Below are 17277 nucleotides of genomic sequence, written 5' to 3' on the forward strand. Positions count from 1 at the left end.
AATTTGATTAAATGCATGATATCTCTTATATCATGTATTATCCTGTGCAAGGGACTGACACGTATTTTCAGACTTACGCGTACCATAAGACAAACTTTATACATAATATAATCAATTATTATTAAGGTTATATTTTTATCCGGATCTATACGACGGTATTAATTAATACTCATGAATCCGCGTGCGATTTTGGCAGAATTTAAACGTTTAGCAGGATTTCTAGTTCGCGTAAATTATTTTTCCACTTGTGTATGTATATTTATGGACATTTTAATTTAATCTGGTATTTCTTGCTACATAGTTTATTATGCCTTATTTATCCGACAAGAATATATATTACATAATCAGGTCTGAGAAGCATACTTTAGTCAAGAGACAACTAAGATGGATTTTACAACAGTCCTTAAATATATAGTGAAAGATAAATAGTAACAGTCTTTGATACCGGCATTACAATACTGATAAGTTTACTGCATTATTAATGTTTTTAATATTTATAGTTAAAAGTATTATTTTACTTAAAATTTTAATTTTGTTATCTGGATATTTTCTTACTCCATGCTACACAGAGTTTGAGGAAAACGCTTAAATATGAGATATAGTGAGTATTAAGCTTACTTTAGCTTTCACAAGTATAAATGTAAAAAATATTAATAATAGTACAATTAGTGAAACACGTGTTGGGCCGTTACAAAAAATTTTTTACACGTAATTGTTTATTAAATTTAACAAGATTCTTGAAATAATAACATCTGTGTTCAAATGTAGATTTCGGGAGTAGTGGACGTACCTGGGAAGGAATTTTGAAATAAGACTAGGACAACCAGAGACTTTAAGGAAATCCATGTCAAATTTCAGTGCAATCGGTTTTTACGCGATAAAATGTATTTTTTTTAACAATACTTTAGCAAAATAAAGATTTCAATCTTAACTTAATTTGATAGTAATTGTAATAATGCTAACAATATTAATTTATCCGTGCATACGTCGCACTTCATTGGTAAATATCCTCAGGCTAACAACATAAGTAGTAACAATGTTACATTTACAGGTTTGGCAAGGGGGCTACAAATTCGGGGGCAACATCCTAGGGCTAACATCGTAAGCAGTAACAATGAGAAATCCAGTCTTGGAATAATTAATGGCAAAACCACTTCCATTCAAAAATTCCCATTCATGGTAAGTATAGCTATTTGAGTGTATGCATAATTTATTTAAATCTTTCATAAATACATATCATATCATATCTTGGTTACAATGTTTACAATATTATCTTTCAAAATTGTAAATTTGTTTTAATATAAATAAAAATAAATTAGAATAAGTGTAATTACCAAGACGAAACTGCTAAAATGTAAGTATAAGAAAATGTTTAATACTTGCGTACAGGTATTAAACTACAGGTAGTGAAAACAGGTATTCAACAACAAAAATATACATATAAATATGAATTATTTTTAAATCAAACAAATACATAATTTACGTATTAAAGATACTATAAATTGTATAGCATTTTATTTATTTACCTATAATCTTGTACCTTTAAAACTGTATTTATGATTTGTAAGCATGTGTTATTTATTTTATATAGGAGTGTTGAGTTATCAAAAAACATACATAGTCTTGGTCATTAGTAACTTAGACTATAAACTATGAACTTCACCTAAAAATGTGAATGTGTGTAAAACATATGGGATTATTATTAATCAATAGTGGTGGTATCCTTGGCGTATAGTAAAACGCTGTGAATAAATGTCTGCATATTAGCAGATTTAAGCTGTTACCATATATTTTAACTCCTGTTGCAAAATTACCTATTGCAGGTTGCCATACTCCTGGAAGATGAATTCTTTAACACAGGAGTTATTCTCAACTCTCGCTGGATACTGACTACTGCCTACACCGTTTCTTGGTAAGACATAAACAATGGTTCTTACACTTTCCATATTTTACTCATGGTTACAAAAATACTCTTATAAAATCTGAAATAAATACCCGCGCTTTTTAGAGCTTATCTTACTTAGAGAAGTGTAAAGATTCTAAGTTTAATCTTATTCTAGCTTTAATGTAAAAAAAGGATATTTAATGCAAATAATATTCTTTTGCTAGCTAAGACACAAAATATTTTGTAAATATCGATAATCATTGCTATTATTAGCTGACACCAGTGAAACCTGTCCAAAGGATCCAATCTTTATTAGAAATCAAATCCGGCCACTGCTGCTTATACATATTTAATTAAACACACACACACACACACACACAAAAGCGCGCGTGAATATATATAAATGAATATTCACATATTTAAATGAATTGTTATTCTTGAATCACAAAAATTACTTCCTCCGAAGAGAATGTGCATGATCTCGAGAACAAACTGATATATACATATTAGAAATTAAATTATACTAATAGGGCTGTCAAGTGCTTTTAAGGCCGGTATTGACAGTGCGAGGCTGCTCGCTGCAAATGCCTCTTGGCGAATGCTCGGCTTTGCCTCGGACTGTGGATACCGGGGTTTTGCTCGCTATGAGGCGTTCGCGTCGCACAATGTGAGGTGAGCCGTGTGCTTGTCGGTTTTAGAGCAGTGCTCAAAGGTGCCTCGCTCCGAGCTGTGTGTCAAGTAGATACCTGCGCTGTCTGCCTCGCACCGTACAAGACACAATTCTGCACTGCAAACCAACAAACCTCCACAACGAAACTGTCAACACGGATAATCATGAAATGATCAGACAATTAGGCTCTATCAATGTAATTAAACGTTCAAAATCTTGCTTGGACATTCGCAAGAAATTTGACACGTCTTCTTCGAACCTCACGTCTTCTAGGAGTCTGTTCCCATATTAGAACCGATTTCGATAAATTTTTTGACCCACCGATGGGGTTTACATCGCTTTTTCTGTTGTTTTTTTCCTGATAATCGTCGCCATCACAATAAAATCAGCGGCAGCAACTTGCGCATTTCTAAAAAAAAAAACATATTGTCCCGACTGTCTGCACTACGAATGCGGGTGGTTCGCGTGCTCGCAGTGAGCATTCGTTGTTACAAAACTAGCTGCTAGCTGAAGAGCTCACCCTGAGACAGATTGCACGAGGCATTCGCAGCGAGCAGCCTCGCACTGTCGATACCGGCCTTTAAGGATCCAATCTTGATTAGAAATCAAATCACGTCACTGCTGCTTATACATATTTATTAAACACACACACAAACACACACACAAACGCGCGCACGTGAATACAGTATTACATATTTCTATGAATTATTACTTAATCACAAAAATTACTTCCTCCGAAGGGAGTGTGCATGTAGAGACTGTGTATGTATTTAAAAAATATTATGATTAAACAAAGATTGACTGTTTGTTGACTTCATCTGTCTACGTGATGTGGGATATCTCAAAAACAAATTGGGATGTGAATTTGTAATTTTTCATGTATCTTATTTTATACTAAACAAAGCTACTCTTTTCATTATGTTATAAAGTTTAAATTTGGCACGGTGAAATTTTGTCATTAAATATAGATTAGAAAATTAGACATAAACAAAAAAGGTTTGTAGGTAGTTCTATTTCGTCCCCTGGCAGACCTTAAATGCATTATATCAAATATTACATTAACATTAATGTTCCTGAGTATTGCGGGGACAAAAAGTACATTGGTATAGCAAACGTCAAATATCTAATAATTTTGACACACATGCTACATCGAACTCTCATTCATACATACATTTTGACACTCACTCTGCTCCATTCATCGCCAATTTTTTACCCACCTCAATTCGAGAGTAAGTCTTCTCATTGTGCGGTGTCCCAGTTATACGCCATAAACTCGTTCACGCTATAAAAATTGTTGGACACTAAACAACGTTTCAAACGAGTATTAAATGCTTTATGCGTACGCGAGTTTTTAATTTAAATTGGCAAGCTGTTTCTGAGATGAACTCCTACCTGTGAGGGCAAACTTTCTTGAACTACCGTCCTGTGTCTCCTGGTTCGGTAGTTTTCTCTGCCTCTTGTCTCGTACGAGTAAACTTCCTGACCGTTGGTCAAGGTGGATTTAAGCATAGAATATGAAGTTGTTTCTAAAATGTAGAGACTTGGCAGAGTCAATAGATGCAATCTCTTATAAAACTAGCTTGCACGACCCTCTTAATTTTAATTTTGCAATGATGCGTATCGCTCGTTTTTCAAACTTGAACGGTCTTAAAAATTGGTTACTTGCACATGCACTCCACAGCACAAGTCCATACGTGAGATGTGGATAAATCCAGCCATAATAAGCCGTCATCATAACCTGAATATGGCAGTATTTAGCTTGAGACCTCAACACATAAATGACTGAGGCTAATTTGGAGCAAACGTAATCGATATGAAAATTCCATGTCAAAACTTTTTCAAGGTAAATTCCAAGGAATTTTGAGGAACAGACCTCTTCTAAAACGGCCTCATCCAGCACGATGGCCGGGCCATTTTCGCAGTCTGTCGAGCGCAAAGAAAAATTTAGAACATTGGATTTTGAAGAATTTGTTTTTAGATTGAGGCTGTGAAAATTCTTTACTGCAACAAATGTGTTTTGTTCTAAAACTGATATTGTTTCATTAAAACAATGAGTCTTATCATCCGCATACTGCACGATTCTTCCGCAAGAGAGGGACACCTCGGGTGCCATGTGACCCCAATTTGTCAAGAAGAGTAAGGTGGTCAAACACAATCGTATGATTCAGATAGATCGAGAAACACACTTAATGTGTGATTTCGACTCTCTAGCCCTCTACAATCGTCTCAACAAGACTCACAAATGCGTCTATCGTTCATTTGCCCTTTCTGAATCCAAATTGTTCATTTGAGAGCTGATTTTATTTGGTAAGAAACTAAATCATTAAAAAAGCTTTTCGAATATTTTGCTTATTACAGGCAAAATCAAGGCAGGCCGGTAACCATTGATGAGTGTGGGGTCGTCTATTTTGAAGATTGGGATTACTTTTGAGATTTATAGGAGCGAGGGGAAAACTCCTGTGCGAAATGACAAATTAACTAATACAGAAAAATGTCTCACAATATGCTTAGAGCATTGCTTGATGAGCCACATTGACATTAAATTAGTATCACTGGTCCTTTTCGATGGAAGCTGCTGAATGATTCTATCCACCACTTCCTCGACGACAGGTGTAAGGCCATTGAGGTTACTGGACTTGGTTTTGAATGGGTTTAACTTGCTTTGATGATGGACGAGGGCCCTGCTCACAGGATACTTTTGAAAAAAAACTTGTCAAATTCATTTGCCACCTCAATCTCATTAAAACAATTCGATCCCAAATTTTTATTTGGACTTTTTCGAATCTTTGACTTTATTGTTAATAATGCCCCAAATGGTTTTTGAAATATTTTTGGAGAATATTATCGAATTTTAACGTATCATACGATTTTTGCAGCTTGAATAAACTTTCTATAAATATTTTTATAGTTGCGGAAAAAAACTTTATTGTCTTTCGTGTTTCTGTTAATTTTGGAGAAAAGTTTTTCTCTCAATTTCAGGATGTCTTTGGTAATCCATTTATTTTTCATGTTTTTATGAAAAACTTTGACAGTTTTTGTAGTTTGCTTGTAGGGCAGCAGAATATAAGATACAAATTAAGACAATTGTCGAAAATTTTGAACAGCTGTTCTACTGATTAATAAAAATTTAAAAGAGTTTTTTGCAAGTGAAACATTGAGGATGGCGGAAATTTTGGCCTTGTGTCTCTAATATATACCATACCAATATTTTAGTTCTCTATTTTGTATGGTTCCGGTAAAATTGAATTAAAAAGCAGTATTATAATATTAATATTCAGTATTAAATAAGTATAAGAAAACCAATAAAAACAGTATTGCCGAATTAAGGTTTAAAAGTTGCAGCACGATAAGATAGATTTAAACGTAATTGTGGCCGACAAGAAACAAATCATCTACAATGTTCGCTTCCATGAAAGATTCTTAGGTTAGTTGGTAAAATTAGTATAAAGGTAAAAACAGCCATAGGTAAAATTAGTATAAAGTCTTAACCACACTTATCCTACCTGTAGATAGCCGAAGCAGGAACATTAAAGCATAATGTTATAATCGTTCAAATTTAAAATTAAAATAATATTAAAAATCAAATAGAAATGGGTTTATATATTTTTAATTTGTTTTAATGTGTTTCGTTAGAAAAAGAATAATGTGACCCTTTTGGTCACACACTTGCTGTACCTAGCCAGAGTAGGTAACCTATCTTAAAACATATTTATTTAAAGATACAATCACTTTTTATGTCATAAGAATGTATGTAGAGTTAATATTTTTTAGGTGTGATACAAGAGAGCTATCATTCCGAATTGGCAGCACCAAGTCTGGAAATGGCGGCCAGATCTTCACTGTAGACCATTTTACAATCCATGAAAACTATACGGGCAGATGGGATAACGACCTTGCGGTCGTCAAGCTGAACAAGCCCATCAAGTTTGGGAAGCACGCAAAACCCTCACATCAACAAGGAAACGCAAGGCAAGGTTGGGAACGCATCAACCTTGGAACAGAAAGTCTCAAAGTGGGAACTAAAGGCATGATAGCAGGATGGGGAGGGAGATCAGAAGTGAGTAGTAGCGATGTAACATTCTGAAAAATTAACAACACAGTAACAATCTAACAGGTAATGTTATCTGCCAAAGTTAACACAGTAAAAGTACACCACACTACTCGTAATAAAATTCTTAAATGAGGTTTCCATTGCTCATTTCATTCTCCATATGTTCTTAAGACAGACATAATGATTAAAATCGTACCAATAGAGGTTGATAAGAGATAATGCAAAAGGAACTCATTCTTTAAGAAATGAAGGGTCATGCAAAACTTAAACTCTAAATATTAAATCTTTCTTGAAGTACCTGATGTGATAAATTCTCATTTTCGCTAATTACATTGGTTTTCATATAAGAATTAAAATAATAAAATATTACTCACCAAGACACTATAATATAATGAGTGTGTTGGAATAGTTTAGCTAAGTGTTTTAATATTTTATATGTTGAATCTATAGATTTATTGCGTTTTTTAAAATATGATCAATGAAAAAATATTCGCTTACTGTAAAGAAATCATATAGAGTCACATTTACCATCATCTACTCAGTTTTCCTCATACTAAAGAAGCTTTATGGACAATGGAGTCTGTAGGTTTGTTTTGTTTAAAGATGACAGGAATGACATTTTTCTAGCCCCCACAGCTCCCAAGCAATACGCATTGATCATTATATTGAATAAACAAATTAAAAACAACGTTGAAAGTCAGATTGGTTTTTATGTTTTTAGCTGCACCTTAGAGTAAGGTTGAGGCTGGAGCTCTAGCCGAGAGATCACGCGGAGAAGGCAATAAATAAACGATCATTTTCTTAAGGTTTTGGACCATCATCTCCTAAAATCGTTTAATAAAACTGATACCACTGAGACATAAAGAACCTGATCGAACACATGGCTGTATAACCTTAAATTACACCATGTGTAATGAATTGATTTGGAAAATTTACTGATTCGATTTAGTGCTAACAACAGATACCAAAATATAAGCTGTGGGAGACATTGAAATATATTTTTTGTGAACTTTTGAGCATTTTATTAGATTAGAGAGGAACATATTTTCTATCCATAAAACCTGTTTTATTTCTCGTATCCAGATATTTCATAGGTATATATAGTGTAGTAGTTATAAAAATTTACTATGTAAAATCTTTTGGAAAAGTCACGATTTAAAAAATGTCTATTTAGTAGATTAATTCATACATCAGCTGTCCAATCCAGTCGTATCCCAGGAAAATATTGTTGAGCCATTAAAAACTATAACGACTTCCAAAGTATTTACGGATTCAGTTTGATTTAAAACATAGCACGAGATTTATACTATAAATTATTTTAGCCATCTAAATTATAACACTTTTACACATGATTTTCACACGTAAATCATTGCAAGGGTTATCCTGAAAATTACAAGATTGCACTGATATATACAAGCCAATAGGTACTAAGCAAAATAAGAATACTGTAACTAAATTAAAACATTCAATATATCAATATTTTAATTGATATGAACTTTGCCATCCTTGGACAGAGCAGTTTATTGTTTATTAAACTACGAGGAAGAAAACAGTGTACGTAATAATCGTTATGTTTTTTATAACGTCATTATGGGTTTAGTCCGAAGAGTCGTCGCCTGTCTTGATGGCAACAAAAGTGACGGTTTCCGACTGGCAGAAATGTAAAGATATCTACCCCGATCACCTCACACCTAGACAGATTTGTACCTACGACACAAAAACTGGACCTTGCAATGTAAGTGTATTAATATATAACGACGAATATATTAGTTATCACTAATTACAATAATTTTAGTTTATCTTTGAAAACTCTTGATTAGCGAGTACATAATTCATGAGTTTTATAAAATGTATCGCAGCATTTAAATTTATGAACCTGCATTATTCCTGAAACGTACATATAATATCTGGTGGTTTACAAGTTAAATAAGTTCTTACACTAATTATGGAACAACACTACCCGAGATGTATTGTAAAGATGCAAATTGTACTATCAAACGTTTTCTCCAGCCATATAATTGTACAATTTAAAGTTATAATATTATTTTATTGGTTTTATAGTGAAAACTTTCTTTAACGAACGTGGTAGAAAATTTTTATCCATGTTATATAAACATAAACCTAAATACTGTCTACTGAGAGGCGTCATTTGCTTTTCACAAATTCAAAAACAAGTTAAATTCATCAAATCTGAAACTTTCCTTTATTTTATTGTGACACTTTCCAAATTATTTTATCGGATTAAAATCTCTTATTATTTTTCTTTTCAACGCTTCATTTCCTCAATTTTTTTTAAGTAATGTTCGGTGAGATAAGTTGTGGGTTTAATTTTATCATTTCAATTTGCTAAGAATTATCTTAGGAAAAACAAATTGGAAGTTTAGTAATAAAATTGATTTAATTATAAAACATTTACACGAAACCGTTTTAAAACTTATATCAACTTACCTAAACTAATAAAAATTCTATATGCGTAAACAAATAATGTCATGTACAGTTTGACTGGGGAGACCCGCTGGTGTACAAGGGAGCGTTGTACGGACAGTTTGATTGGAATCAACGATTGCCTCTCTAGTCCGGTCGTTTACACTGATATTCCTGCATATGCTGACTGGATCAAAAGTGCCATACAAGAGTGATTGACCAGACATATAGAAAACTACAGTGAATAGTATAGATTGTAACAGAGCTTATTTTATAGATGGCCTAAACCACTATATGTGTTAGTACAGCAATGATATTTATATTGTGGTTTCATTGCCCCAGATCCATCCACATTCCCTCGCAAACTCCTGTTCCAACTGCAAAAATTAGGCCGGTTTTTTTAACTGCATCAAATTAGTTCTGTCGTCCAAGAGATCAATGTATTGAAATAGATAAAAATGAGAGATATCAAAAAATTAATTACATCTTTAATCTAATATTCACAACTCGAATTCGTATACGTGACTTATTTTTCAATCTGGCATAGGAAAAGTATACATTCTTTTAGAATTAATTAGTAATATGATTAATTATTTGCTGGTTTTTTTCTTTTTGATTTAAAGTAGTTCCGTTATTTTAAGTTAAGTGATTTCTTTATTGAAAAAGTGTGGTTTTTATGTTGGTTTGAATCATTTTGGAGGTACAGATACAGATTATTTCTTCAGTCTAAAAATACTAATTAAAATAAAGTAAAAATAAAATTGTTGAAGCCAAAATGACGACCGGTTGTGGCTTTCATGGCCTGAGGTTGGCTCTCACCTTTGAGGGCCACTGACTGTCCTCACGGTGCCTGTGTGCCGGTTTTAAAGATTGTGCCTCATGTTTCAAATTTTAAATAATCCTGGACAGTCAACGTGCTACGTTCAAAATTGAGCTAGGGAGAGTACTACAATGCATAAGTGTCATAAAATCAATTCTTTACATTGAATTTTAACGTTGAGTTTCAAATATATTATTTTATCTACTTACTCTATGAATACATGACTCATAAAGCAGCCAATGTAAAAATACTCATTCCGTGGAGTAGCATTTCCTTCATTGACCTTAGTGTTGTCCATTTATAAATGAAACTTCATACACAACTAAGACTATGGATGATTAAAACTCAAAACTGAATAATAAAATACATACAAATTATTAGTACAACGTCTTACCTTGTACATATGAACATAAGATACGTATACAAAACTTCCGCATCCATTCTCAAAGTAGAAATTGATTCAAAAACTAATATTATTAAAGTTATTTGTATAAAAATTAAACAAAAGACAACGTATTAGATCAAGTAATAAAGAATAACGTAGGGGATGGAAACAGGCAACACATGATATGTTTCCCAGAAGTAGATGAAATTATTTTACCGTCCAACTTACTTGAATAAACTTTATTACGCTCTGTAAAATATTCATTTAAACATGAATTTACAATGTAATAGTGAAATCTATTTCACTTCACGTTGATGTTGACTCACATGTGCGGGCGTCAGCATGTTGGTTCGACATTGTAGCTGTAGTCGGAAAAAAGTGAAGGTTAGTAGACTTGAAGTTTTAAAACAATGAATGATGGACTCAAACTGAAGTTGTACTCATCGTTAATATCAAAACTCAGAGACGAAGTTAAACTCGCGGACATGGCACGGCCAGCACGACCGTTAGCTACAAGTTCCCGAAAGAAAAAATTAATAGGTGTGCTAATTAGATTGTTAATCCATAATGAATTTAGTTCAAAGAACATTGGATGTAAATTAAATAGTTGCCTTGTGTTTCGAATAAAAAAATATATGTACAGCTATCCGAGGTTTAGCAAGCAAGCTAGGAGGCTTTGCACGTGTATGAGCACTTCTGGTTCCAGTTAATTATATGTCCGATGAGTATTCCATGTTCCTAAGAGAATCTGCCATAAAATGTACATTTATAGCTATTGAAATTTTCTTAGGTCTAAGAAGTGTTTATCACATAGATGATTTTGCTTTGTTTCCTGTACAATAATATATATATATATATATATTATATATATATATATATATATATTATATATATATATGTATATATATATATATATATATATATATATGTATATATATATATATATATATATATAATGCTGGGCAGAGTTGTAGAAAATTTTTTTGGCGACTTAATATGTACATTGCTCGTCACCTGGACAATATCATTTCCAAAACCTTGAAGAAATAAAAAGCTTTTTTATCATTTCGGCTGTTTAGAAAAATAAAACTATCTTTATTAAAAAATAAAATAGTAGTATTTATACTTTTAATTGCATGTACATTCTGACTGTGACTGGCTGTTAAACTGTCTCTCTGAAGGATCTGAAGGAAGGGCAGGAGCCTTGTACGTGGATGTGCCTGTGTTTGTCGACTGAGTCAAATGGGCCATGAAGCCTTGACCGACAGCGAATTCTTGGTTGAATAAATAATGAATTATTTGGCATCGTTGTTTTCTTCTCCAATCAACATTACTCTATGATAAAAGACACGTGTATGTCAATTAGGCCACAATTATAGTCTTTGTAGAGTCTCTTAATCAGCTTTTCATCTCACCACGACTTAATTGACTTCTTGAAGTTTGTTTGTAGGAAGAACTTCTGTTTTTCATCAGATAACTTGATGATTTTCATGGAATTTTTATAATTTGTGAATTTGATACGAAAGACTTAACAAAATTAAAACACTATTCACGTCACCTTCTAACTCGTCACAATAAATGAAAACCGATTGAAGTTTAGAATAATAATTTTAGCTGAGGATATCAAATACTAATGCAATATTATAAAATACGTGACTGCTATTTTGAAATGAGAATTAAAATAATTCTCCCATGTATTTTTGGTGAGACAACTTGTTTTAAAGAGAAATTACTTCTTGAGATCGGTGTGAACAGTTTGTGAGCCTACCAGAGGCGTCGCTCTGATATAACGGTCCTGCCACGCCATTTCATTGTTCAGAAAATTTATCTCTTTTCGATATTGCTATTTATACTTTCACCATTTTATCAAACGTTTACTTAAAATTTATACTGCAGTGTAATAATCAATAAAACCTTACAGAAAACTGAATTTAATATTTATTATTCTAACAAAAAATATTATTTTTCACTCTCGATATAAATCTCTTAGTAATGGACTCATTTAAACCTTATAAAGGAATATCGAAATCGATTTTCCCTTGGTATAAATTAAGTTTCAAATGAATTTCAGTCTTATAGCTAAACTTGATCAATCCTTGAATTTAATGTAGAAATGATCATTTAAAATATTTAATATAGATAAAACATTATATTCTTGAGGTATTTTTAGCCTTAATACAGGCAGACCTGAGAAAAATTTTGCTACCTAAATTAATGTAGAAAATTCGAAATATATGCGTTCTCATTATATCATAAAAAATAGGATTTTTTAGCAGTCCTCATGGTGTTTCATTATTATCAAACTCAAATCTTGTCTTTATATAAATGAAGTGTCATTCTACAATTTAGGTCTAAACATCTATTAGTTTTTGTGTTGTAGTTCAGATATACAAACAAAAGTGAAATTTATCCATCCCTCCCCAGAGGCCCCCAACGAGTATTCATAAACGCTCCTCACTAATACAGCTTGAATGTGATAAATACTGTAACTATGATACGCAGTCTTTTATTGCACACAAACAATGCTGAATATAACAATAAAAGTAACACCAAGAGTGTGAATCATTTAAGGAGGGGGGGGGCATTGCTGTTTTGTAATCATAACCGGTTTCAAGTGTTTCATTTCAAGCTGCTGTAATTTAATATTAGTTTTTGAACTGGAACTGACCATATTATGAAATTTTTGACCGGTCTTTCTCGGTGAGATAGTATAATCAAAATAGAGATATTTATTAATTTTTATTTTGAAGTTGTTTAAAAATATTTGTTTAATGAAAAAATCACTGTAAATATCCATCAAGTTTGAACTGATTTTACATAAAATTCCGTTACAAAATTTATTTCTAAAAAAATTATTTCTAAAGTTTTTTATTAGTTCTGCACTTGTAAGTAAAACGTCAGTACTAAATACCAAAAGGAATCTATTCAGATTTATGAATCGATTGGATTTTTTTACCTTTTGACATATAGGGTTTTCGTCAAAAAATATATTTTACAAAATCATAAAAATTTTAATTAATCGCTATTATTATGGTCCTTATATTTCTTTGCAAAACTATTATCAAACAGTTAATATTGAGCGAATTCATATTTAAAATATGTACTTCATACTACAGTAATACATTCCTGATGGATGACTACGTTGCCATTAACTAGTTAATGTGTAATATCTTTTAGTTTAACATAAGAATAAATAGGGAAAGTAAAAAGAATAAATACCATAAACATAACTTTTTCTGTCTTTATTTGGAATTATCATATTAATCTTCAGATTTAACTGTTGAAATAAGACTGATTTTCAATTAGTATTCTTTAAATGTTTTGATGCGAAAATGAAACCTAGAGTTTTTAGTTCGGATAATGTATTTTAGAATGAAGAAGAACTTTTTTATGTTAGAACATACAACACCTGTCATGCTTCCCAAAACAGATAAATTAATTTTAATTTTCAACTTACATGAATGAACTCTGTTATAATTAGCAAACTATTAAACTTGGCATTTGCATTGTAATGCTTTAATACATTGATATATAGATAATTCAAAATAGTAATTTCCTGTAGCGAAACTTTCTAACAATATTCATTTTCAACGCTTAGCTCTCATTTTTGTGTTAATTGCAATTTTTTATTTATATGATCAAGACCACTACAGAGTAATGGTGAGTGAGAACCCCGAACCTGCAGAGATCCATGGATCTCAGTCATGATGTTTTCTCTTTACTTCAAGAGAATAGCAAAAGGAAAACCTCAGAGAACCTATATGAGAGGGAAACAGACTGCGTTTTGTTCCATTTATAAGACCAGTGCTGATCCTCTACCTTTATTTGTGTCATTAATCTCAATATTCATTGAGTAAGTACATATGCTTGTTTTAAGCAAGTTTCTTTATAAGACACAATTATTTTAAACATGAGAACTTTAAATTGCCATATTATTTCTAGGATGAAGATTCCTTTTACATTCCAGGAGAGCAATAAGGTCTATATTATAGTTTCGATAAAATAAATTATAGGCTTTGGAGACCAGAGTCAATTCTGTACTATCCACTGCAGAAATGTTTGTCTAAAAACTTTTGCTACTTAATAAATACACGAAATTTGTGCGGGCAGATTACTTTTATTAAGACATGTAGGCAACATTTCATTGAATCCTTCCTCATTCGGCTTAAATAAAATATTTATGAAAACATGACGTGTTCCTAAGGACAAAGTGAGTATTTTACAGGAGTTAATAAAATATATTCCAGGCAATGGAAACATACTTTCGAAGTTAGATTGCTTTTAAATAACATAATAATAAACGAGCAAAATGAGCCTATGAAAAATCATGATATGCGTGCTTGGAACAAATTTCCCCATAACAAAGCTCACTGAGATCTACGCTATTATATTTGTAATACTGAGTCAAATATTTAAAATACATTTAAAGTCCTTTATATAGTTAAATAAATTATATCGTTTTTTATTCTTAGAAAACCAGTTTGTGAATATTGACATATTAGTGGTTTTAATTTTGAAGAAGGGAGATCACATCTTCAATGTGGTGCTAAAAATATAGTTATTGGTTAAAATTACATTTTACTAAGAAATAATGAGCTAAGAGACAGTTACTCGTAAAATGTCTTCTAAAGCAAACATACTAATTCACTGCAAATATCGCCTAGAGAAGTGTTATAAATCTCAAGTATAAATCTTGTCACAGTTTTCTGTACACTCTTTTGATAGGATTTTAAATTGTTTTTAAGTAAAAAGTATTTAAATTGGTGTAGGAAAATTCACGACCAACTATTCTTTTTATTGCTTTACGGCCGTTTAGCGGATTACGCTCTGTCTCTGAGAGTAACACAGAGACACTCCTAATTATTTAAACTTCACTGATGCACAAAAACACATGCTACTGTCGTTCGTAGTCTTGGCGTGTCGTCTCAATTCGGGTTTGCGGAACCGATCTGTCCCTGTACGAAGTACACACACTGCACTAGGCCTCGTCAGGTGTTCAATATGTCACACAATGCAGTTACACTTTAATATACAACCTGGTGAAATACAACCAGGAATTGCGCTTTTATAAAGCATGAATTGTCGACGCGACAATCTCACTACTACACACGGTAAAAATACCATATTATTGCGCGGTGAAACAAAACAGTGTGGTAACCTCATTTGCTGCTCTCAAAAATAAACTAAAGAATCTGTATTATTTTTATTGGACATTATTTTAATGCTTTGCAGAGTGCACAATACTTAAAGCATTTCATGATTTCAGTTTTGATACCTGATTAAATTAAAAGGAGAAGTAGCTTAACATAAATATTTTTTAAAGCTATTTAATTTTATTATTTTAATTTGCTAAGAATTATCTTAGGAAAACAAATTGGAAGTTTAGTAATAAAACTGATTTAAATATATAACGTTTACACCAAACAGTTTCAAACTTATACCAACTTACTTAAAACTAATACCAATTCTATATGAGTACAAATAATGTCATGTACAGTTTGACTGGGGAGACCCGCTGGTGTACAAGGGGGCGTTGTACGGGCAATTGGCTGGGATCAGCGATTGCCTCTCTAGTCCGGTCGTTTACACTGATGTGCCTTCATATGTTGACTGGATCAAAAGTGCCATACAAGAGTGACTGACCAGACATATAGAAAATTACAGTTCATAGTATACATTGTAGTAGAGCTTATTATAGATTGCCTAAACTCCCCATCTGTACAGCAATAGCATTTAAATTGTCGTTTTATTGTCCCTCGTCCTTCCAATTTCCCCCGCAAGCTCTTTTACCAACTGCCAAAATTATGCCAATTTTTTTCACTGCATTAAAATAGCTCTGTCGTCTGAGAGAGACCAATGTATTGAAATGGATAAAAATAAGAGGTATCAAAGCAATTATTTTAATCTTTTATCAAATATTCTCAACTCAAATTCTTACAAATGGTTTATTTGCCAATGTGGCAGAGGAAAAGTATACATTCTTTCAAAATGTAATATAGACCCAATTATTTAGATTTTTCTTTTTTACTTTAAGTAGTTCTGAAAAAGGTTTGAAAATGTTTAGTGATATTTTCCTTGCCAGGGGCTGGTAGATATATTGGCTTGAAACATAAGACAAAAGCTTTTTCATACTATTGAAGGTAAACATACAGATTATTTTGTTAGTATAACAATATTAATAAATATAAACTTAAAAAATTGTTCAAGTCAAAACGAGGCCCACCTGTTGCTCTATGGCCTGTGGGTGCATTACCTATGAGGACCACTGGCTGTCCTCAAGGCGCCTGTGTGCAGGTTTTAAAGATTGTGACTCGTGTTTCAAATGGTAATTAGTCCTCGACAGTCAACGTGCTACGTTCAAACGTGAGCTATGGAGAGTACCACAATGCATGACTGTGCTTAAATCATATCTTTATTGAATTTTAACGTTGAATTTCAACTGTATTATTTTATCTACTTACTCTATGAATAGGTACATGACTCATAAAACCAATGTAAAAATACTTATCCCATGGGCTGGCATTTTCCTTCATTTGCCTCAGTAATGTCTATACATAATTGAAGCTTCATTAAAAATTAAGTCTATAAATTATTACGTTTTCGAGATGTTGTGCTAAATAATGACATATAGACAGAGACATGCATATTTCTAGCCCTTCGAATGAGCTCCAATGAATAGTTAATAAAAGTTATATGTTAAAATAAATATATTTCTATCTTAAGAAATAAGGATGCTATTCCGATTTGCTAGGTAGTCAGACCTATTATCTCAAACACTTAAAAAGTTTAAAAGAAACGAATTATATTATATAATTAACTCAAAATTAAATAAACACAAAATACATTCAAATTGTTAGACGCATATCTCACCCTGTATGTATGAACATAAGATACTTATACAAATTTTCCGTCTCTATCATTAACGTGGAACATACTAAATAATAAAATTGTTAAGGTTATTTGTATAAAAATGTGACCAGTTTTCTTCGGCAGAATTAAATGTATTATAACAATCTAATAAATAAAAACTTAGGAGATGGAA

General features: G+C 32.1%; 1 protein-coding gene across 1 annotated transcript; it reads left to right on the plus strand.

Moving 5' to 3' along the window:
* Window positions 1-1051: 1051 nt before the first annotated feature.
* On the plus strand, window positions 1052-15873 carry LOC124372881 (snake venom serine protease ussurase-like; the record flags this gene model as incomplete). The annotated part of the gene is made up of 6 exons (XM_046831292.1): window positions 1052-1179; window positions 1824-1912; window positions 2450-2557; window positions 6327-6612; window positions 8207-8341; window positions 15733-15873. Coding segments are annotated over 6 exons (887 nt in total), but the record flags the coding sequence as incomplete, so codon positions are not given.
* Between the last annotated feature and the right edge of the window lie 1404 nt (window positions 15874-17277).

The sequence above is a fragment of the Homalodisca vitripennis genome, unplaced genomic scaffold, assembly GCF_021130785.1.
Source record: "Homalodisca vitripennis isolate AUS2020 unplaced genomic scaffold, UT_GWSS_2.1 ScUCBcl_4278;HRSCAF=10366, whole genome shotgun sequence".
NCBI classification, from domain to species: Eukaryota; Metazoa; Arthropoda; class Insecta; order Hemiptera; family Cicadellidae; genus Homalodisca; species Homalodisca vitripennis.